Source organism: Propithecus coquereli, unplaced genomic scaffold (genome assembly GCF_000956105.1).
Source record: "Propithecus coquereli isolate 6110/MARCELLA unplaced genomic scaffold, Pcoq_1.0 Scaffold69, whole genome shotgun sequence".
Taxonomy (NCBI): Eukaryota; Metazoa; Chordata; class Mammalia; order Primates; family Indriidae; genus Propithecus; species Propithecus coquereli.
The window spans coordinates 4,058,261-4,081,084 of NW_012152951.1; the positions used below are offsets into that span (position 1 = coordinate 4,058,261).

A 22,824-nucleotide genomic window follows, 5' to 3' on the forward strand; every position below is an offset into this window, starting at 1 on the left:
CATGCAAACACCAAAAATGAAATAAAAAAATCTCCCAACAAAGAAAAGCCCAGGACCACATGGCATTATGGCTGAATTCTACCAAACATTAAAGAAGGATTAATACCAGTACTTCTTAAACTCTTCCAAAAAAAAAGAACTAGGAGGAATAATTCCAAACATATTTTATGAGGCTATCATCGCCTTGGTAGCTAAGCTAGACAAAGACATCATAAGAAGAGAAAATTACAGGCCAATATCACTGATGAACATTGATGCAAAACTCCTCAATAAAATATTAGCAAACTGAATCCAACAATACTTCAAAAAGATTTTACATCATGACCAAGTGAGATTTATTTCTGGCATGCAAGCCAGGTTTAACACATGCAAATCAACCAATGTGCTACATCACATTAATGGAATGAAAGTTTAAAAAACACTTGATTATCCCAATTGATGCAGAAAAAGCATTCAACAAAGTTCAACATTCTTTCTTGATAAAATGTCTCAACAGTTTAGGTATAGAAGGAAAGTTCTTCAATGTAATAAAGTCCATTTATGAAAAACCCGTAGCTGATAATATAATCAATGGCGAATAAGAAAGAGCTTTTTCACTAAGATCTGGTATAAGAAAAATATGCCCACTCTCACAACTTCTAATCTACACAGTACTGGAAGTACTAGCAAGAGCAATCACACAAGAAAAAGAAAGAAAATGCATCCAAATTGGAAGGGAAGAAGTAAAATTATATCTATTTGCAGATGACAGGCTCCTACATGTAGAAAGCCCCAAAGATTCCACACAAAACTGTTAAAACTAATAAATGAATTCAGTAAAGTTTCAGGATACAAAATCAACATACAAAAACCAGTGGCATTTCTATACACCAATAACAACCTAGGTGAAAAAGAAATCAAGAAAACAATTCCACGTATGATAACATAAAAAAAATACTTAGGAATAAATGTAACCAAGGAGGTGAAAGATCTGTACACTGAAGACTATCAAACATTGATGAAAGAAATTAAAGAGGACACAAATAAATGGAGAGGTATCCCAGGCTCATGGATTAGAAGAATTAATATTGTTAAAATGTCCATATTGCCCAAAGCAATATGCAGATTCAATGTAATCCCTATCAAACTCCCAATGGCATTCTTCACAGAAATAGATAAAACAACCCTAAAATTTGTATGAAATCACAAATGACCCCCAATAGCCAAAGCAATCTTGAGAAAAAACAACTGGAAGCATAATACTTCCTGATTTAAAATTATATTACAAAAGTACAGTAGTTAAAACAGCATGGTACTAGCATGCATAGACCAGTGGGACAGAATAAAGAGCCCAGAAATAAATCAAAACATGTCAACTAATTTTTGACAAGGGCACCTGGAAGACACAATGGGGAAAGAGTAGTCTCTTCAATAAATAGTGCTGGGAAAACCAGATTTCCACGTGCAAAAGAATGAAATTGTACCCTTATACCATACATAAAAATCAACTCAAATTGGATAAAAGACCTAAATGTAAGACCTGAAACCATAAAATTCTTGGAAGAGAACACAGGGGACAAGCTCCATGCCATTAGCCTTGGCAATGAGTTTTTGGATATTATACCAAAAGCTCAGGCTACAAAAGTAAAACTAAACAAATGGGACTACATCCAACTAAGAAGCTTCTGTGCAGCAAAGGAAACAATCAACAAAGTGAAATGACAACCTAGGAATTGGGAAAATATTTACAAACTATGCATCTGATAAGGGGTCAATACCCAAAATAGATAAAGAACTCATGTAACTCAATAAGACAAAAACAAATAACCTGATTTTAAAAATGAGCAAAGGACCCGAATAAACATTTCTTCAAAGAAGACATAGAAATGGCTGACATATGACCCAGAAATCTCTATTCTGGGCATATACCCAGAGAAAATAAAATCAGCACCTGGTAAAGACATCCGCACTTCTACAGTTCATTGCAGCATTATTCACAATAGCCAAGGTATGAAAACAGCCTAAGTGTCACAACATGGACGAAACTGGGGGACGTTATGCTCAGTAAAATAAGCCAGACTCAAAGAAAAATATTGCATGATCTCACTCGTGTGAAATCTAAAAAAAAAAGTCAAATACTGTGTATAGAGATTAAAGAATAAAATGGTGGTCACCAGGTGTGATGGGGTGGTGGGGGGAGAAAATGAGAGGATATAGGTCAGTGGCTACAAAGTAGCAGATATGTAGGATGAACAAATCTAGCGATCTAACGTACAACATGATGACTATAGTTGATAAAATTGTATTGTATTTGGGATTCCTGCTAATTGAGTGAATTTTAGCGGCTCTTGCCACAAACAAACAAAAGCAAAAGTCCACAATAAAGGGTAACTATGTGAGATGATGGATATGTTAATTTGCTTCATTATAGTAACCATTTTAATATCTATATGTATCCCATAACATTCTGTTATACGCCTTAAATAGTCACAATAAAATTTATGTTTAAAAACACACAAATAAATGGATGTGGACGGATTGGAAGTTAGAATTCCACTTGATAAAAAGCTTAAGTCCCCAGGCCATCAGCTCTCTGTGCTGTAGTTCACCACGGCTGGGTTGATTTGTTAGATTTCTCCAAAACAACAGAGGACCCGAGTGAAGACTGACTATATCACCGGGGTTTTTGTATGGCCCTTCAGAGGCCTGTGCATTAAACGATCTCTTGAGGTTGTTTCCAGCTCTAAGATCTATAACTGCATGAACTACTTCTATTTGTTATGGCTCGTAAAAGTCAGTGGCCGCATAGTTTATTCCCACTTGGCACATAAAGGATCAGAGAGGTTAATTGAATAACCCAGCCCCATGCAGCAACCAGACTTGGGCTATTTGAAGCTCAGAGACCCACTGCTTCACCCGTCCTTTGTTGATCAATTACATACAACATAGGGAGGGTGATCATTGATCTTCCAAATCGACACTTTGGAGAGTAAACAGGGACACCATTAATATTCATGCTGAGATGACAGGCGTAAACCATGACATATGGGTACTTAAGCCTAGCGGGAGAGTAAGGTAGTTTTTTATGAAGGTATCAACGGGTCTTAAATTTGAATTCTACAGAATTTATGGGGTACTTGAAATTTACAATCATTTGTATTGCCTGCCACTCATAAAAACCCTCCTGTGTGATTAGGTTGGCTGCTCTTGTGCCCGAAGGAAGCATATAGTGAATCTCAAGTAGAACAGCCTCAAATTCCAAACGTGTTTAATACCCTTCTCACACATACCCCAATCTCTGCCACCTTCTCAAAGCAATAATTAGTAGACAATTCAAAGGGAAAAGAGTGTCCACAGAAGCTAGTCTTTGGTGTGCCCCTGGGGTGCACCTTGTTTTGCTTGCCCCTCTAATTTCTTTCTAATCCCAGAGCAAATTGTTAGCTGAGGTCCAATTCGACCATGGGGAATCTGAGGGGGTCCCCTTTCAGGTTGCTTCCCCAGCCTGTTTCTTACTGTGTGGATGTAATAACAGGGATTAAACCAAAATTGCAGGATAGCCCTTTGCTTCCAAACCTATAATTGTCTCTTAGTCTCCAAACACGCTTTGGTCTTGGCCAAAGAGGACTGTCTATTCCTGGGAGAGATGATGCCATGGCATAGTCTAGAGTGGGGGCCTTGGTTGCAGACGCTGGTGCCAACCCAGCTGCTGCCTACTCCTAGCTGTTTCATGTTTTAAGCCTCCATTTTCTCTTCTGCAAAATGAGGGAGACAACGCCTGTTTCATAGGGTTGTCATGAAGAATATTTAATATGGTGTGTAAAGCTTTCAGCTTACTGCCTGGCTAGTACTGAGCCTTTGTGATTAGGGAAGGTTGGATCCCAAAGCATCACTCTCATAACTGAGCAGGTGAGGGAGCTTGACCCAGTGTGCAACCCGCAGAATGCAGACCTGGCACTCAGTGGGTCTTAGACTTTCTCCACTTGCTTTTTTCTTTTAGAGGCATGGACTTTGGAGGCCTGAGCTAGACGAGACTGTACCCTCTTGGAATACAATCCCATCTCTCTCATTCTCCCATCACCCATAGCTATGGAGATTATATTTTCTGAACCTCAAATTAAAATATTACTATATGCTCTGACCCTAATAAGGGATGGTGTAACTAACACTGTCTCATAAAAGCCAGGAAGTGTGGTTTCCTTACCCACTGTCTTTTGCACATCGTTGGCCATTGGTCAATAAATACCCGTGGAACGAATGAATGGATCAACCAGATATCATCACTACCATGACTGGCACATATACAGTTTTTGCATCCTGTCCTCCTCCTTGTGTTTGCCATGTCAGTCAAGGCCCCAACAGGAAATAGATGGCCCTCAAATTAGAATGATTCAAGGAGAGCTTAATAAAGGGACTATTTATGAAAGTGCAGGTGGTGCGTAAAGAACCGTGAGGGATACTAGGAACAGTGGAAGACCTGTTACCACTCCTAGGCCCAGATGGATGAGGGGAGGAAGTAGAAACAGGAACCTACAACAAAGAGCCTTTCATAGAGAAGACTGCCTTGCTGGGAGCCTTGGCCGTCAGTGACCTCAAGGCGAGAGCCAGTGGGATAAGCGCCTTGACCTCACTCAGATCTGCTTATGACTCCCAACGACTGAACCCCATGAGATGCCAGAGGGCAAGGGAACCCCTGATGTAATCCATCCACAGGCAGGAGCAGGATGGGGCACATGAAGATGGTGGGTACATATGCTGTCTCTGAGATGCAAGGTGTATTTCTGGTTTTTTGAGACAGTCTTGCTCTGTTGCCCTGGCTAGAGTGCAGTGGTATCATCATAGCTCACCGTGACCTCAAACTTCTGGCTCAAGCAATCCTCCTGCCTCAGCCTCCTGAGCAGGTGGGACTACAGGTGTATGCGCCACACCTGGCTAATTTTTCAATTTTTTGTAGAGATGGAATCTCGCTCTTGCTCAGGCTGGTCTCGAACTCCTGGCCTCAAGCAATCCTCCCGCCTCAGCCTCCCAGAGTGCTAGGATTACAGGCATGAGCCACTGTGCCTGGCTTGTATATTTCTTAAAGAAAGAATTAAAAGTGAAAAATATTATCAGAGGATTTGTTTCCTTAAGCAGCTCCCTACCTGGAAGCTAGGTGAATACAAGGAAGATGATGCACGTCACTACCTCCACCTTCCTGGTACGTGCCATCTTCCCTGAGATGTCTTCCTCATACTCACCTCTCATCACCTTCAGAGAAGAAGGTGTCCCTCCTCTGTACTCCTGGTCACATTACCCTTCACTCTACCCTAGCACTTTCCAGTTTGTAATGACTGGTTTCCTTCTCTGGGAGCTTCTTGAGGACAAGGACAGTGTGTTGGTCCCCTGGTCTGTCCCACACTAGCCCAGTGACATGCACATAGCAGGTGCTCAGTCAATGTTTGCTGAATGGACGATGTTTCCCATGGAGCGAAGGAATGCTTGCCCTTAGATTACAACAACGTTTTCCCTTGGTTTTCTAGATTAAAGCCCAGAATCGACCTCCTTCCCCAGTAAATCTCTTTCCTCTCCCCCAGAGGAGTAGGCATGTTCAGACCCACAGAAAGAGGTCAAAGGGCACTGATGGGTTTAGACATCTGGATGGTGTTAGCAGTGGCTGTGGGAAGCAGCAAGCTAGCAGGAAGGTGTGGGTGGGGAGGGTGGTCAGACTGTGGAATGATGTCTGGAAAAAGGAGACTCTGTTTATTAATTTCTTGTAAAGGAATCTTGGGCATAACTTAGATTCACACTCAAATTCCCAGCAATACCCCTTCCCTTTCTGGAAGCTCTGCAAAAAGAGAGATTGCAACAAATGGCACATCTCCTGCTATAGAGATCAGAGGCAGCGACAGGAGGCGTGGGAAGGCTGAGCAATAGAAAATCTCCTCACCAGACTTACTGTTTGTTGTTTTCTCCACTTTTGGTTGTCTGCACGAACGTGTATTTGAGTGTGTACCTGCATGTGTGTATGCGTGTTTGTGTGTATTTGTGTGTGTTTGTGTGTATGTGCATATGTTTATGGGTGTGTTTGTGCATGTGAGTTACCCCAATCTTTAGGTCTAGAAGTGGTTCTATCAGACTCCAACCAGGAGTTAAGAATTGGGCAGAGAAACATTTATAGGCAGAAAGGGAATGAAAATGGAAGTAAGTAACTCTTGGAAGTACTTTTCATTATAACCCTTCCTTCTCCACCTCCAATTATAACCCATCCTTCTCACCTCTGCCTTCTTGTCCCTTGGCTGGATTTTCCTGGGTGCTTCATGCAGACTTGAAATGGTCTGTAGGGTGAGGTTAGTCCACAAACAATAAATATTTGCTGCACAATCGCTGTGTGCAAGGTGTCAGGATTCTATTCATTGTGTTGATTTTGTATTTGCCCAGAAGTACCTGGGTTCTGTTGACGCCAAAAGATAAATACTGACCTTTACAATTATCTCTTTCCAAATAAGAGTGTTGAGGCTTCTGTTATTCCAAAGAGCTCAGGATACTGTTCACTCTTCCTCTCTTCTTTCATCGGTAGCTATATTTGACCATGAGGCTGCAAAGAGCTGTTGTTCTCCCCTTTTTGTTAAGGAGAAAAATGAAGCCCCGGGATTGTATGAACTTGGTCAGGTTCACATAATTATGTTAGACTGGAGCGTGGGTCTCCTGACTCTCTTTTTCCATAAGATAAGATTGCCTTTCTGAAATGAGGGCCACAGGATTAATGGGAAGAATATTATTTTTTACAAAAATTATTGTATTGCCAATAGCCTGAAAGGTGAGAGCTATATACTCACCCAAGGATATCCTTAATCCCCTTATGAGGCTTTGCCAGGTTTCTTGAGCATAAGTTTTCTTGAAATTCCTAAAAAGCATTGAGTTGCATGACACAACTGTAATTAAAAGAGCTGGCACAATTATATTCAAAAATAATATTGCTTTAAAAGTTGCATTAAGAGAAAAAAAAACCTCATTCGCTCATGCACAATGTTTTTATGAAATCCTTTTGGCATCATACTGTGGTCTGAATGTTTTTGTCCCCCAAAATTCACATGTTGAACTCCTAAGCCACAAGGCGATGGTATCGGGAGGTGGGGCCTTTGGAAGGTGATTAGATTATGAGGTGGAGCATCCATGAATGGAATTAGTGCCCTTTTTAAAAAACTTATTTCAAAGTATTATGGGGGTACAAATGTTTTTGGTTACATGGATTGCTTTTGTAATGCTTGAGTCAGGGTTAAAATTGTGCCTGTGACCCAGACAGTGTTCACTGTACCCTTTTTAGGTAGGTTTTTGCCCATCGCCTCCTGCCCCCTCCCTCCTGCTTGATTTCAAATTAGTGCTATTTTAAAAGAGGCCCAAGGGAGCCTGTTCACCCCTTCTTACGTGTGAGGCTGCAACTGAGAAGGCACCATCTGTGAACAAGGAGGGGGGCTCTCACCAGATACCAAATCTGCCGCTGCCTTGATCTTGGACTTCCCAGCCTCTAGAACTGTGAGAAATAAGTTTCTGTTGTTTGTAGTATTCTGTTAGCAGCCCAAATAGACCAAAGCAGACATCTCTCTCAAATTGTGCATTGTTTTCCAGGGATATGTAGCAGTGTGCCCTGAAGCGCTTGAGGCCATGTGGTATGCATGCATAGCTTCCCGGATCTTCTGTTTTACGCAAAAAGATTTTTGGGAGAAACGTATTTCTTTAAAACAAACATAGTTCATTCATTTATTTATCCATTCATTCAATAAGTGTTTACAGCGTGCCTGTGGAGTACAATGAGATGCTATAAGTAGCTGAAGAGCCACGATTCTCTCTTGTCACTCACTCATGATCTATAACACATACACTCCATACAATATATAGAATTTTCAGCTCATTGGTATAGGCAACCAGTCTAACTTCTTCCGTTCTCCAGGAATTTGAGAAGGGTTTACTTTAAGTCAGATAATTTTTGCAATCGTTGTGGAACTTTGGACTTCAGACTAGTAATTTGAATTACAGCCAAAAGATTGTGTCAAACTTCCCTGTGCAACTGGTTCTGAAATTTCCACCATGTGATCAATGTTGTTTTGTTCCTGTGGTTTTCTTGGCATGGGGCTCTCTAACCCTCGGAACACACAATCGTCTGTCTTTGTAAAGGCCTCTCCTAACGGTGAGGAACAGTCTCTCATTCCATTGCAGAACTGTGCCACCTACACTCTTCCTTACCTTGAAGTTCTGTTCAGTAAATCCTTTCACTAAGGGAGCTATTCAACAACTTTGCTTTTTCTCCCACGGAAGATTAAATTTTTCAAAAATCAAAATAACACCAGCAAGGAGCTAACACTAAGGAAGTCAGTGTGATATTGATGAAGGAGCAGGTGCTCTGAGCCAGGAGACGGCACGAATTCTTGTTCCACTTAAAAGTACATGCCCTTAGACAAAGTCTTCACCCCTCCGGCCCCTCTTCTGTGTAACCGGGACACAAATGTCTACACTGCAGGTTGCTCTGATGGCACCTTTCAATCTTGGCTATAGGAGTATTCTGTATGTCAGAGATTCTATGTCCAAACTTCCTTGACATTTCATGTTCATCCTATACATTTGTACCAATTCTACATACCCTTCTGCACTGGAGTCAGACTTGTTTCAATATACAATGTTTTCCCTCCCAAATCTTTGAGTAAGATTGATGCTCCAATAAGAGGTCTTGCATAACTCCAGTACGCACAAGCATACCTCCGGGATATATGTATATTCTAGAATTACGGTTATTAAGATGATACTCAAAGCTGAAAATTCTCAACAGGTATGCATCTGTAAGAACATATTGGCTGTTAAAATATTAAAATCCATTTGTTTCCACTCGTAAAAGGGTGCCCCCCCAGGCCCTTGAGTGGTGCCCATTTCCTGCATCACTCCCCTCCCTGGACCCCTGAACTCTGCATGGTCCAGGAACTAATGGGTTAAGGCCTGTACCCCAGGGACTCCAGGTACAGCCACCCTGTTCTCAGTAGCCTGTGCCATTCATGCTATTAAATGTTTCGAATGCCATCCCGTGTTACACGGAACCTGTATGAAGCCCCTGGCACAAGCAAGGCACAAAATAAGCAGGAGGTATCTTTATCCCCATGGCGGGGACTAGAATTCAGTCTGCTTGGGAGTAAACAATTGTGTCGTGCATGTTTAGAACAGCATTGTGGCCAGTGGCTGGCACCCCTTGCTCCTCTGCTTTGGGAGACAGTCTTCTTTCCCTTGGGGAACTTTGCCTTCCCCATTCCATGAGGTTCTGGGAGGCTTCCAATCACAGCACCCCCTTTCTCCCTCCAGTGGTTCTGGGAATGGGCAGTGATTCGGGTCTGGAAAATCAAAGCCCCCTCCAACTCCCCTGGGAGCAGTGATAGGCAAGTGCCTGTGACTCGGGGTAAGTGTGTGACCCAAGATGGACCAGTCAGAGTCTTGTCCTGGAACTGTGTCTATGGAGGTAGGGACTGAGAAGCTCCTTGTGCCCCTTTGAAATGTGAGCCAAAAGGATGTGACCCCAGAGCTCTTGGTGACTTTGACTGTCCTGTAAAGGAGGAGCCTTCTTGGAGGAACTGCTCCAAGAAGTACCCGGAGGGATATGTTTGAATTTTTATTGTGGGATGTGTTACTATGTTGGGCACTAAACACAGATATCAAGTAAGCGAACAACTGAATTCATCCAGCAGTTGTTTGATAAGTTTGGTAAACACCTGTTAAAGGAGAAGATAGACCCTGAATGGAGCTTGAAAGAGGAAGCCCAGCCTCGGCTCTGGAAGAACCTATAATTTAGTGGGATAGACAGGGCTTAGATATGGGATTCCATGAAAAATTAAACATATTTTTATTAGTCACAATGCAACACAGTAGGAGAGACTCTTGGCGCCAGAATGGTGGGTGTTGGATATCACTTTCTAAAATGATTTCCAATAAGATCAAAATGTGGAATTAGATGCTACTAGAGAGGTTGTGATGAAACTTTCACACTTTAACGTATTAACTTGCTGAAACATTTTTAGGGGTCATTTTGAATCCGCATCAAGGGCCTCAAAGACACTTGTGGCCTTTGACCCACAATCCTACCCTTGCAATGCTAATCCAAAATTATTTGAAATAAGAAAAAAAATATTAAATAAAAAGTTATACACCAAAAGGTGTTCTTTGTAGTATAGCTCATCACAGAGAGAACCTGAAAATTACTTAAGTGTTCGGTGATAGGGAAATAATTATTTAAAATTAAAATTCAATCTCCTTAGAAAGGAATGAGTCATATTTGGACCCATTTTCCAAATGGAGGAAGTTGAGGCCTAGAATCACTTACAGACTTGGTACAATGGGTGGAGCCAAGTAGAACCAGGTGACGTCAGAAATATGGAGGAATAGGAAGCTCCTGACCCTTCTCCACCCACCAGATGCACCAGATAAACATCTGCCCATGGATCAAGTCCCTCTGAGAGAAAGTCAGAGACCAGTTGAGAGGCTCCTACCCACCGGGCAACTGAGAAAACATTCACATTGAATGGATAGGAAAAGCCGAGGCACACTTGGGCACAGAGCCCACCCTGGGCACTGTGCCATCAAATTGGGAAAGGAATCCCCAATGCCCAGCTTTTGGTGAAGGTCCAGGCCCCACATACAGGACCCTCACCCTAAAATTTTCTCATGGCTTGACGCTTAATTCACCATCCTTGGGAGTGGAGAGGATTAGGTGCATGTGTGTCTCACTGGACTGTAGAGGGAAAAATGGTTTTAATATGGGCATGCAAGAACTTTCAGGGACTTTATACCCCTGGTATCAGTGCAGAGAAGGAGATTAAAAGCGCACACACAGTGCTTTTTTTTTTTGTAAATAAAACACACCTTCAGTGGCTATCTGATGGGCTGGCTTCTAACTAACTTGCATGGAGGAGTTAAGGAGACAGTCAATTATTAACCCAGCACCAGTCAGAGAGGAGTTTGCACTCACACCAAGAGCCTCAACAATTACAACATCCACCTAAAAGATTGCATCCTAAATCTCCTAGCTCAGGGAGCAGAAAGGACTGGCAAACACACATCTTTCAAGACTGCAGGAAAAAAAAGCAGTGGTTTTATACACCAGTGTGCAAGCTCTTTAAAGCTATGGTCCCCAACCCCTGGGCCGTAGCCCTGTACCAGTCTGTGGCCTGTTAGTAACTGGGCCACACATCACCACCTGAGCTCTGCCCCCTCCATCCGTGGAAAAATTGTCTTCCATGAAACTTAGGAACTGGGCTATAGAGCAGGAGGTAAGTGGTGGGCAAGTGAGTGAAGCTTCATTTGTATTTATAGCTGCTCCCCATTGCTCACATCACTGCCTGAGCCCCCCCACTCCCCCTGACCATGGCAAAATTGTCTTCCATGAAACCAGTCCCTGGTGCCAAAAAGGTTGGGGACTGCTGCTTTAAAGGACTCCATCCCCCAGGGAACACTGCTTAGAAGGGGCTTAAAAAATACAGCCGCTTGTATATCCTGGATATTAACCCCCCGTTGGATGAAGAGCTTGCAAATATTTTCTCCCATTCTGTAGGTTGTCACTTCACTCTGTTGATTCTTTGCTGTGAAGAAGCTTTTTAGTTTAATATCATTCCATTTGTCTATTTCCACTTCCATTCTCTGTGTGCTTGAGGTATAATTCATAAAATCTTTGTCCAATGGTCCACAAAACCAATGTCCTAAAACAGTTCTCCTATGTTTTCTTCTAGTAGTTTCATAGTTTCCGGTCTTAAATTTAAGTCTTTAATCCATTTTGAGTTGATTTTTGTATGGTGAGAAATAGGAGTTGAGTTTCATTCTTATGCATATGGGTAGCCACTTTTCCCAGCACCATTTATTGAACAGAGTCTCGGTACTCAAACAACTCAAAAGCAAAAAAAACCACAAATAATCCAATTAAAAAATGGGCAAATGATCTGAATAGACATTTCTCAAAAGAAGGCATACAAGTGACCAACAAATATATGAAAAAATTCTCAACATCACTAATCATCAGGGAAATGCAAATCAAAACCACAATGAGCCAGTTAGAATAGCTATTATCAAAAAGACGAAAAAAAAAAAACCACAAATGCTAGTAAGGATGCGGAGAAAAGGAAACTCTTATACACTGTTGGTGGGAATGCAAATTAGTACAGCCACTATTAAAAAGACTATGGAGGTTCTCAAAAAACTGAAAATAGAACTACCATATGATCCAGCCATTGCACCGTTGGCTATATATCCGAAGGAAAGGAAATCAGCATGTCAAAGAGATATCTGCACTCCCATGTTTACTACAGCACCATTCACAATAGCCAAGATATGAAGTCAACCTACAGCACCATTCACAATAGCCAAGATATGAAGTCAACCTAAGTGCCCATCAACAGATGAATGGATAGAGAAAATGTGGTATACATGCACAATGGAATACTATTCACACGTAATAAAGAATGAAATCCTAACATTTGCAGCTATATGGATGGAACTGGAGGTCATTATGTTTAGTGAAATAAGCCAGGCATAGAAAGACAAATATCACATGTTCTGACTCATACATGCGGCTAAAAAAGTTGACCTGATAGAACTAGAGAATAGAATAGTGGTTACCAGAGGCTGGGGAAGGGTAAGGAGAGAGGAGGAGAGGGAGAGGTTGACTAATGAGTACAAAATTATAGTTAGACAGGAGGGATAAGTTCCAGTGTTCTGTAACATAGTAGGGAGACTATAGTTAACGGTAATTTATTTTATATTTCAAAACAGCTAGAAGAGAGGATTTTGAATGTTTTCACCACAAAGAAATGATGAGGAATATGCTAATTATCCTGATTTGATCATTACCCACTTATACATGCATTGAAATGTCACATGTACCCCATAAATATGTGTAATTATTATGTGTCAATTTAAAGAAATGGAACCATGCCTCCTTAATCCTTGGTCAGGATTTCTATCTGTTTCTCACACAAACTACCGACTTGCTTCTAAATCTGCTTCCCTGGAGTGAAATGCTGATTATCAGTGTTGCCAAACTATGAGGCCAAAGTAAAATGAATTATTATCAGTGATTTAGGTTAGTGAAGTTATTTTGTTCATGTTTTTAAAAGTTTTTTTCTCTTCTGTTTTCTTTTCTTTTTTTATCACAGTGTTCAACCAGGTGAATCATAGGAAAAGAAACTAATGTGTATCAAAATCATACCTTAAACTCACTAATTGTAGACTCAGGTGTGGTTTAGCATTGGCCTTTCAATCAAACACCTTGGGATTAGTTCTCAAAGGAGATACACTCATGAACCACATAACATGTCGGTCAACAATGGACCCCAATACAGCAGCATTCCCACAAGACTATAATGTTGCATTTTTACTGTACCTTTTCTACGTTTAGATATGTTTAGATGCATCAATACCTACCATTGTTTTACAATCGCCTACAGGCTTTAGTACAGTAACATGCTGTGCAGGTTTGCAGCCTAGGAGTGATAGGCTGTACCATACAGTCTAGGTGTGCAGTAGGCACATCACAATGGTTGTGTAAGTACACTCCAGGATGTTCACACAATGACAAAATTGCCTGATGATGCATTTCTCAGAATATATCCCCATTGTTAAGGGACAGATGATAGTAGACGAAAAGTCCAATTTTTTGACAAACTTTATAGTACCCTCTTGGTACATCATCACGGTCACATTTAATTTAGCGGCGTTGTAAAGCGTGATGGTGTGTGAGGTACAGAACCAAAGACCTGCACACCTGACTCCTGGCTTCCTAGAACTAGAGTTCTTACATTGACATATCACTAGGACTTGTGCTGTTAGAAGGGACAGAAAACCTGATAAAAATTAGTTTGGTTAAAAGAGAAATATATACATTTAAAAATAAAAGGAATGTATTAGCTGACTTATGCTGAAAAACCAGGGTCAAATGTGGCATGGCTGCATCAGGGGCTCAATTGATGTTACCAGGACAAAGTATTGGTCCATCTCTTGGTCCATCTCTTGGCTCTATCTTCCTTTGTGTGGGCTTCAGTCTCAGCCCCATGTGACAGCAAGATGGTGGCAACAGCAACAGCTGCAACCTCTACAGTTGTCTCTGGTCTCCAAGCCAGAGTAAGAATAGCAGTCATATTCCTGGAAGTCTGGGTCACATGACCACTCTGTACCAATCAGAGGGAGATGGGCATAGGCCTGGGTCACAGGCTCCACCCCTGGAGTGGGGGGCAGGGAGTATGGAGCCAGCTTCATGGACCTCATGAAACCACAGAAGACCACAGTTCCTTAAGGGTGGGATGAGATGGCTTTAAAGAGGAAATCAGGACACACTTACTAGATAGAGAGTGAGTGAATGCCTAGCAGCGAAATCAACAGATGTCCACTATAGTTGGATTGTTGTCATTTTAGTCTAGCCTTGCTGGGAAAAAGCCACTAAGAAAAAATTCAGTAAATCACAGACTTTCACTGGAAGGAAGAGACACAAGGATCTAAGGAGCTCAGCCTCTTTTCTCTAAACAGAAAATAGTTTATGCTATCGAAGACAGATGCTTGTTTATCCTGTGCTGAGAGCTCTCCAGCCAGGAGGATTCCAGACACCCTTCCCTCTGCAGATTGTCGCAGGGCTTTGCAACTCTTACTGGTTAAAGAGAAACCTCAGAAGGGGCTATTTAAAATAGAGTAATAAATATGTTTGGAGGAAAGCTACAGGCTGTTATTTCACAATTCTGGAATTCAGAGCAATAGAAAAGTAAACAGTCTTATTGGCTCAAAGGGGAGAATCTTTTCATCTCAGAAACAACTTTATTTGGATTATTTTGGCATCTCAAGAGCCTTTCCCTGTGGCTATGTTATAAAGTAACTCCTTGTGTTTTTATCATACACTATTCTGTTGGGCCTTGTGAAACAAGAAATTACTGGATGCATTTAGTTGCTGTGTGATGGGGCTTTTCTATAATTTATGTGTCCTTTGGTATACTATTAATTCACACCCTTTTTTAAACATGTAACTTTAGAAGCAATTTTCATTAAAATTTTGTATAAGAAATACATTTGAGATAATTGGATTGAAGCCTTGTTTAACCCAAATTACCCATGCCAATACTACTTCATGGGTTTTAAAAGTAGGACAAATTTCTGGAACTGGTCTTCGACGATGACCATTTATTTGGAGATGATTTTTGATCATCTGGAAAAACGTTTTTTCCCAACACAAGCAAAATCAATTCCCTTATGAGTTGATCCTGAAAGGTGTTTAATGAAACTCTTCTTTATAAATTGAAGATGACATATCTTTTTAAAAATTATTTTATTGATACATACTATTTGTACATATATATGGGGTACATGTCATATTTTGTTGTGTGCATAGAATGTGTAAAATGATCAAGTTAGGGTATTTAAGACATCCATCACTTTGAGTATTTGTTATTTCTATGTGTTGGGAACATTCCAGGTTCTCTCTTTAGCTATTTTGAAATATACAATACAGTATTGTTAAATATAGTTACCCTGCTCTGCTATCGAACATTAAAACTTATTCTTTTTACCTGTGTGTTTGTACCCATTAACCAACCCTGGTCTCATCTCCCTCCAACCCTTCCCAGTCCCTGCTATCATCATCCTATTCTCTACTCCCACAATATCAACGTTTTAGATCCCACGTAGGAGTGAGAACAGGCAATATTTGTCTTTCTGTGCCTGGCTTATTTTACGGAACCCAATGACCTCCCATTCCATCCATATTGCTGCAAATGACAGAATTTCATTCTTTGTCATGTCTGAATAGTTTTCCATCATGTATATATACCACATTTTCTTCATCCATCTTTTGATGGACACGTAGGTTGAGTCCATATCTTTGCTATTGTAAGTAGTGCTGTAATAAACATGGGACTATAGGTATGCTTTGATATAACGATTTCCTTTGAAAAGGACATTTTTTTTTAAATCTTAATAACTGAGGTCAAAAATCTGGTGGATTCTGATACAGATGAGATATTACCTAAGAACTGGCAAATTTCGAGCAAATTTGGGAGTGGTCCTATCATGGAAAATATCAGTTTTTGAGTTCAATTGTTCTACTCTGGTTATAGAATAGCCCCAGTTTTTATTGATGGAACCTCAAACCCATGTGCTTTTTTATTATCTAGAATATCTTCTATTGAGTTAATTTCTTAGAAAGGACAAAATATGCACAGAAAGCATGCCAGGGTAGGAAGGAAGCCAAGTAGGCAACCATATGCAGTATAATTCAAGAGTTGTTAGACAGGATATTGCTTAAAAATTAGGATCCCATAGAGATAGCTCCTAACAGGCACTCAACAAATACCTGTTTAATGAAGGGAAAATAAATAAATGAATCAGCATAAAGTTCTCTTGCAGGCAAATTAGAAAAGTATCATTTAGACATTCCTTTTACTTTACCTCCCTCACTTCTAACAGGGTCCACTCTTATCAGTGTTTCAGCAGTGACAATTGTCATCAAAGAATATTATAGCAGGACTCAGAGAAGAATGCATACACCTACCTTCCCAGAGATAAAAATAACTGTGAACAGTGAGAGAACTTTCAAAAGTACATGAATCAGCTCCTTGAATTGTGAAAAATAAAACTCTCTTTGTTCCACCGTACTGGCTGAACTTCTATGTTATGGAGAAACACATAGCATTGTGCTAAGTGATGAGTGCCCCAAAATGTGTCAGTCATGGGGGACCCTGGGTTGTACTACTCCAAGGACAATATTCATAGACGCTACCATGTGAATGGTACCCTGGAGTTGTGTAACCCGACATCCCCACAGTTATTCTCCTTGAAACCTATTGTCGAATTTGTTGCTTGTCCAAAACCTCAGTTCTTTAGGGCTTGGTCTTGATCTCATATAAATTAGGAGGTCTGCAAAAAGTGTTGCTTTAAATTAATGCGTTATTTTTACTTTCTCCCTGTTTTTCTGGTTTGTGGGGCTGGAACTTAGGAAGAAGGATTTCAAGAAGAACCTAAATGCCTCGAGTCGGAACAGAAGATGACCTCAGGTAGAGTAATTCAGTGTGATTCCTCCTTTTCTGGGCTGCTGTTGCTGAGAGCACATCTCAGAGCACCCGAAAGCTCTGCAGATCACAAAGGAAAATCTGTGTGTTCCAAATGATTGGAAACACGACTAGAAATGTCACATGTGATGTATTCCAGGCGCAACATCTGGGCAATCTGCTCATGATGCAGAAAATAGCTTGTTCTCATCTTTGTCTTCTTTCTTTTATTGATTACAGTTCTTGATGAACAAACGCTTACAGAGAAGTAGATGATGATAATGATGAAGAAATTTCAAATTCAATAATGCTAAAATAAGGAGTGCAGTTGTTTCTTGAAATATTTATGATTGTCTCGGAAAACGTTATTTGGATAAGTTTGCGGTTCTTTTTGATGTTCGTGGATAAAGTATGCAGCTTTGCTAAAGTAATTTACCCCATAATAGGACTTCCTGTGAGCTAATGTGAAAGGAAACAAATGGCGAGCGAGTTTATAACTTAGTTTATGGCTAGGATCAGTAATGCTAATGAGATGTAGTGGTCATAAAAATAAACATCAGTAGAATGGACCTAATAATAATGAAAGCTAAATCTTAATACTCTCAGCTTCTCTTTTCCAATGGCTTTTTAGTCTGGTGTTTTCCATGATTCGGTGTTAGAGGATGACTCCAGATGCGTTTGCTGCTGGCAGAGGCTCGTGTTCTTACAATTTAATGAAAACGAAGGAGCAGGATTAAGAAACTGGAAATGGTAGGCGAACAGACTATGCAAAGTGAGGGGGAAAGGGGCTCCCTGCTCCGGTAGAGACGGAGGAGAGAGAATCAGCGATTAACCAGCTCCACCATTGCCTTCCACGCCCGTCCCCTCCCATGTTGCCTAGGGGTGGGGAACCTGCCGCCTTGGAGCCACACGTGGCCTTCTGGATCCTTGAGTTCAGCCTTTCGATGGAATCCAAATTTTACAGGACAAATCTTTTAATAGAAGGATTTGTTCTGTGAAGTTTGGATTCAGATGAGGGGCCACACTTGGGGATCTGGAGGGCCACATGTGCCCTCGAGGCTGCAGGTTCCCCCCCCATGACACATTTTCATATTTTTCATAATGCTTTTATTGTAATCCAACATCGTCTTTCTGTTGATTTGTGTTTTATTAGCTTATTGTCTCCTAGAGAGCAGGGATGTTGCCTGTCTTGTTTAAGGGTATACCTAGCACCTTGGACAGTGCCCGGCACATAGTAGTCATTCAGGAAATTCTTAAGTGGCTCGCTCATGTCCACTGTGTGCAAGGCATGCTCTTCTTCTCTGTAATGGGGACGCAGCTGGGGTGGGTCTGATTTGGGCCAACTCTATGCCCATTTTAGATTTCTGGGATATGAAAAAGAATACGACATGGCCCGTGCCCTCAAGACAACAAATTATGTTTGCAACGTGAGAAATAAATGGAAAAGATTGATAGAATCAAAGCGCTTCTGGGAGCACCGAGGAAGGGGTGATGTCATTTGCACGGGAAGTAGGATCAAAGAAGGTGCCTTGGGGTTGATGGTGCTTGTAATGAAGTTTGGAGTTTGAAAGTAGGGGCATGGCAGGGGCCGAGCTGGAGCTTGCATCTCATACCTCTGAAAATTGTTCTGGGCACCACTTTTGCACACCTACCTTTGATTTTCAATTCCTCAGCAGGTTAAGAAGGCTGGGAGGACGGGTGGTCATGACTGTGTCGATGCAAATTCAGCCACACCAGAGAGTGTCCCGGCTGTTGTTATACATGATTTTATTTGCCGTTTTGGTGCAGTACCCACTATGGGGCAGGATACAGGATGTGCTGAAACAGAGGCAAATGCAGGGGGCTTGGAAGCACCAGATAGGGGAGAGAAACCCCATTTTGGGGGGATCCAGGATGTTTTCCAAGAGAATGTGGCGTATGAGCTGGACCTTGAAGGATACAGATGAAATTCATTTGTGAAGAGAGACGCAGTAGCCAGGGTATTTATAAAGTGAAAAGCAAACACTGTAAACGTAAATTGAATCCAAAGTGATACCTGTCTGGAGTTCAGCCCATTTTTTTGGCTGGTGACCCAATCCTTAGGCATCTGACACTTTATCCTGAGGTCTATAATTTATACTTTCAGGGGCCATCCCGGGGGCAAGGACAGACTAATTAGGAGTGTGTGTAATCTTTTCCGCCACCGTTACCTGCCTTCTGCCCTCGAATAATTCAGTCCATGCACCTTTGAGGGTTTTCTCAGTAGGTGACTTGTCTGTAATAGATAGAACCCTAGTGCCCACCTGGACTCAGGTGGCACCGCCCCTCCACTCCACGGATATATCAGTTCCATGGATATATTAGCCCATTTATAACAAGTCCCTCTTAATGCGATACAGTGTCGGTCGCTGTCAGCGGGTGCCCGTTTCAGCAAGAGAAGTGCTGGGCAGTTTCTGCAGGTAGATGGAGTTGACCTTTGTCCCCACCTGCCCTTTCTGTGTCCTGCTTCCCCTCAGTGGAAGTCCCTCAGTGGGACTCCACCCTCACCACCTGCCGTTCCAGTTTCTCTGCCATCAGAAGAGAACACTTGGGGACATGGTGTCACCTCTCTTCAGCCTGTTGGTATTTTTAAGCCCCAGATCTACCTAAGGGATGGGAAGATGAGGTGGTTGTTAGAGATTTGAAACATCAGCAAACAGGGAAAGAAGCACGGGGGTGGGGGGAGGGGTGGGAGAGGAAGGTGCTGTCGGCAGATTACACTGTATGGTTAGTCACTTTCTCCACTTAGCACTCAGAGGGGACTCCCTTAGACAGTGTGCTCCCTAACAGCAGGAATCTCATCAGCTCAAAAGTGAGGTGAGATCCTTTATTGAAAGGTTCCATTTTAACAATACATTGCAGCTGGGCGCGGTGGCTCATGCCCGTAATTCCCAGTGATTTGGGAGGCTGAGGCGGAAGGATCACTTGAGGCCAGGAGTTCGAGGCTATGGTGAGCTGTGATCACACCACTGCACTCCAGCCTGGGTGACAGAGCGAGACCCTGTCTCTAAACATAAATGAATAAATAAATAAGAAAGATGCATTGCCATCCTTTGGATATAATATTCAGTGCAAAAATAAAGAAAAGGATACAAAACTGAATCTAAGCTATGCTTATAACTCTGCATGGGGAAGAGCAAGAATGAAGTAATAGGCCCACTAAAAATGGTGATACGTCAGGTGGAAACTTTGTGGAGGAAAGTTTTCCATACTGAAGAGTTCCTTTGATGTGGTCAAGATGTTGTTCAGATAATAGAGAATAAAACAGCCAGACATGGTGGCTCACGCCTGTAATTCCTGCACTTTGGGAAGCCGAGGTGACAGGATCACTTGAAGCCAGGAGTTCGAGACTGACCTGAGCAAGAGCGAAACCCCGTCTCTACCAAAAATGGAAAACTTAGCCAAGCGTGGTGGTACATGTCTGTAGTCCCAGCCACTCAGGAGGCTGAGGTAGGAGGATTGCTTGAGCCCAGGAGTTCAAGGTTACAGTGAACTATGATGAGACTACTGTACTCCAGTCTGGGTGACAGATTGAGACCTTGTCTTAAAATAAAACAAAACAAAACAAAACAAAACAAAGATGCTTTACTAATAGTGACAAGGAGAAGACTGTGGCTATAATGCCAAACAGAGAACTGTGTGTGGGTGAAAAGGCACAATTTGAAGTCTTACAACATGACTCTGAGGATAAGCCAGTTGTTGGAAGTGGCTGAGGACAGGGACAGACAGTGGTTTACCTGTTCTCACCTGGGCTTATGCTTCGTTCCTCAACAGCTGCTAAACCAAAAGCTCTCTTTCCTTCTGTACTAGTCAAAGTTCACCAGAGAAACAGAACCACTGAGATATAGATATAGAAAGAGATTTATTATGAGAAATTGGCTCACATGAGGCTGTGAAGTCCCACAATTTGCCATCTACAAGCTGGAAATCCAGGAGACCTGGAAAATTCTAGTGGTGAGATTCTAGTCCAAGTCCAAAGGCCTGAGAACCTGGGGAGCCGATGGTGTAAGTCCCAGACCAAGGTCAGGGGAAAACTGATGCTCCAGCTCAAGCAATCAGGCAGAAAGAAAAAGGGGCAAATTCCTCCTTCTTCCACCTGTTGCTCTATTCAGACCTTCAACAAATTGGCTGCTGCCCACAGAACACTGGGGAGGGTAGTCAACTTTTACTGAGCCTACTGACTCAAATGCTAATCTTGTCCAGAAACACCCTCACAGACACACCCAGAAACTATGTTTAATCTGGGCACCCTGTGGCCCAGTCAAGTTGACACATAGAATTAACCATCACACTTTCCCTGGGTAGCCTCTCTTTTTCCTTTTTGCCTTTCCATTGAACATGGTTCTTTCCCAGAACCTTCTACGGTTGCTCCGCCTTTTTCATCTCAGAGAGAACATTTTAAGATGAGGCTCCCTTTAATCTCGTCTGAAAGGCTCTCGGAACAACAAGCCAAGCACCATGCATATATACAACAGCTTACAAAACTAAGATTAAAACTGAGCATTTCTTTTTTAGTACAGAGACTCAGGTTTATAGCTAGCCTACAGGAACTACAGATCCTGCCCTTACTAACTTTATTTGTGGCTGGATGAGTAGAAATGAGGTAGTACCACTTTTCTAAAAAGAGGGAGATTCGCAGTCTTTCAGAGGTGGCACATCCTAACTTTATTCATGCATTCATTCCCTCGTGGGCAGGGAGATAGCTGAAGGGGCCAACCATGCTTTCTTGAGAGGATTCTTTTTGCAAATGAGTTGCATCCTTTTTAGTGGCTATGTTTAAAAAAAAAAACAAAAAACTAAAATGTGTTTGAAAAATGTGGGCACCATCTTGCCATTCTTCTTGTTCAGGCATTGCTTTAGAAACAGGCCGAGTTGTTTTGCATGCTGAAGCAACTTTCAAATGTGTGTAAAATTCAAGAAGACCTCGTGGCACCGTTGTCTTTAAAAGGTTGCACTCACCCTGGGCTGCCAGGGCCGCAAAGATGACAACACTTGGTCATACGAGGGGAGAACCCTGCGAGCTGGAGCCATTTGAAAACTGTCCCGGGGTTTCATCAGATCACCCCTTTTTTTGTGCTAAAGGTCACCTAGAGCTGAGTGGGGCCCAGCACGTTTTCAGAGTTAGCTGTCTCTGTCATCTGCAGTGAGTCAAGTTTCATTTCCTGTGGTTTGTAGGTTTCTTAAGTGTGAAGTAACGAACCCCAAACGGTTAAAATCCTTCAGCTAAAAATGGATGCAATGAGCAAAAAATCATATGTATTTTTGTAACTTGTGTGGGGGAAGTGAGACCAAGGTCTCCCTGAGCAGCCCCTTGTGGCTGCACGTGCGAGGCCAGCCCGTCTACGGGACGTCCGCACGCTGGGAGGCCAGGCCTTCTTGCTAGGCGGGGCACTTCAGGAGGTGGGAAAATGAAACCTATTTTCCGATAATTCAGACAAATAAAGTGTCAGCTTTTACTTTCGTGTCATGGGAGAACAGTCAAAAGTGAGGTTTCCACCAGAACCAACTATATTTCAATCACACTCTCCTTTGATTTTGCAGAGAAGTTAAACTTATCTTCCACAAGGACTTCTGAGGCTCTGGCTAAAGAATGAATCGAAAACCGTTCAGGTAGGGAGATTAGGAAAAAGAGAAGGAGTGTATTTCCTTTATCCTGCGTTTGCTTTCTTTCTCTTAACCCTAGGACGGATGGTCTGAGGGTTCATGGGAGGCCTTTTAGTAGGGAAAATGCTACAGGGGGTGGTCGTTGCCTCTCAGTGAAGACCTGGTCCCTAAACTCCTTTATGGGACTTTTTGGTCTGCAGCT

General features: G+C 42.0%; 1 protein-coding gene across 1 annotated transcript in view; it reads left to right on the forward strand.

The window, feature by feature from the left end:
* FAM107B (family with sequence similarity 107, member B) overlaps positions 1-22,824 on the forward strand; it is a 174,160-nt gene that overhangs the window by 47,607 nt on the left and 103,729 nt on the right. The window contains exon 2 of the mRNA XM_012660950.1: positions 16,949-17,006. Coding sequence (XP_012516404.1) covers positions 16,949-17,006 — 58 coding nt within the window. The remainder of the gene's footprint in view (positions 1-16,948; positions 17,007-22,824) is intronic.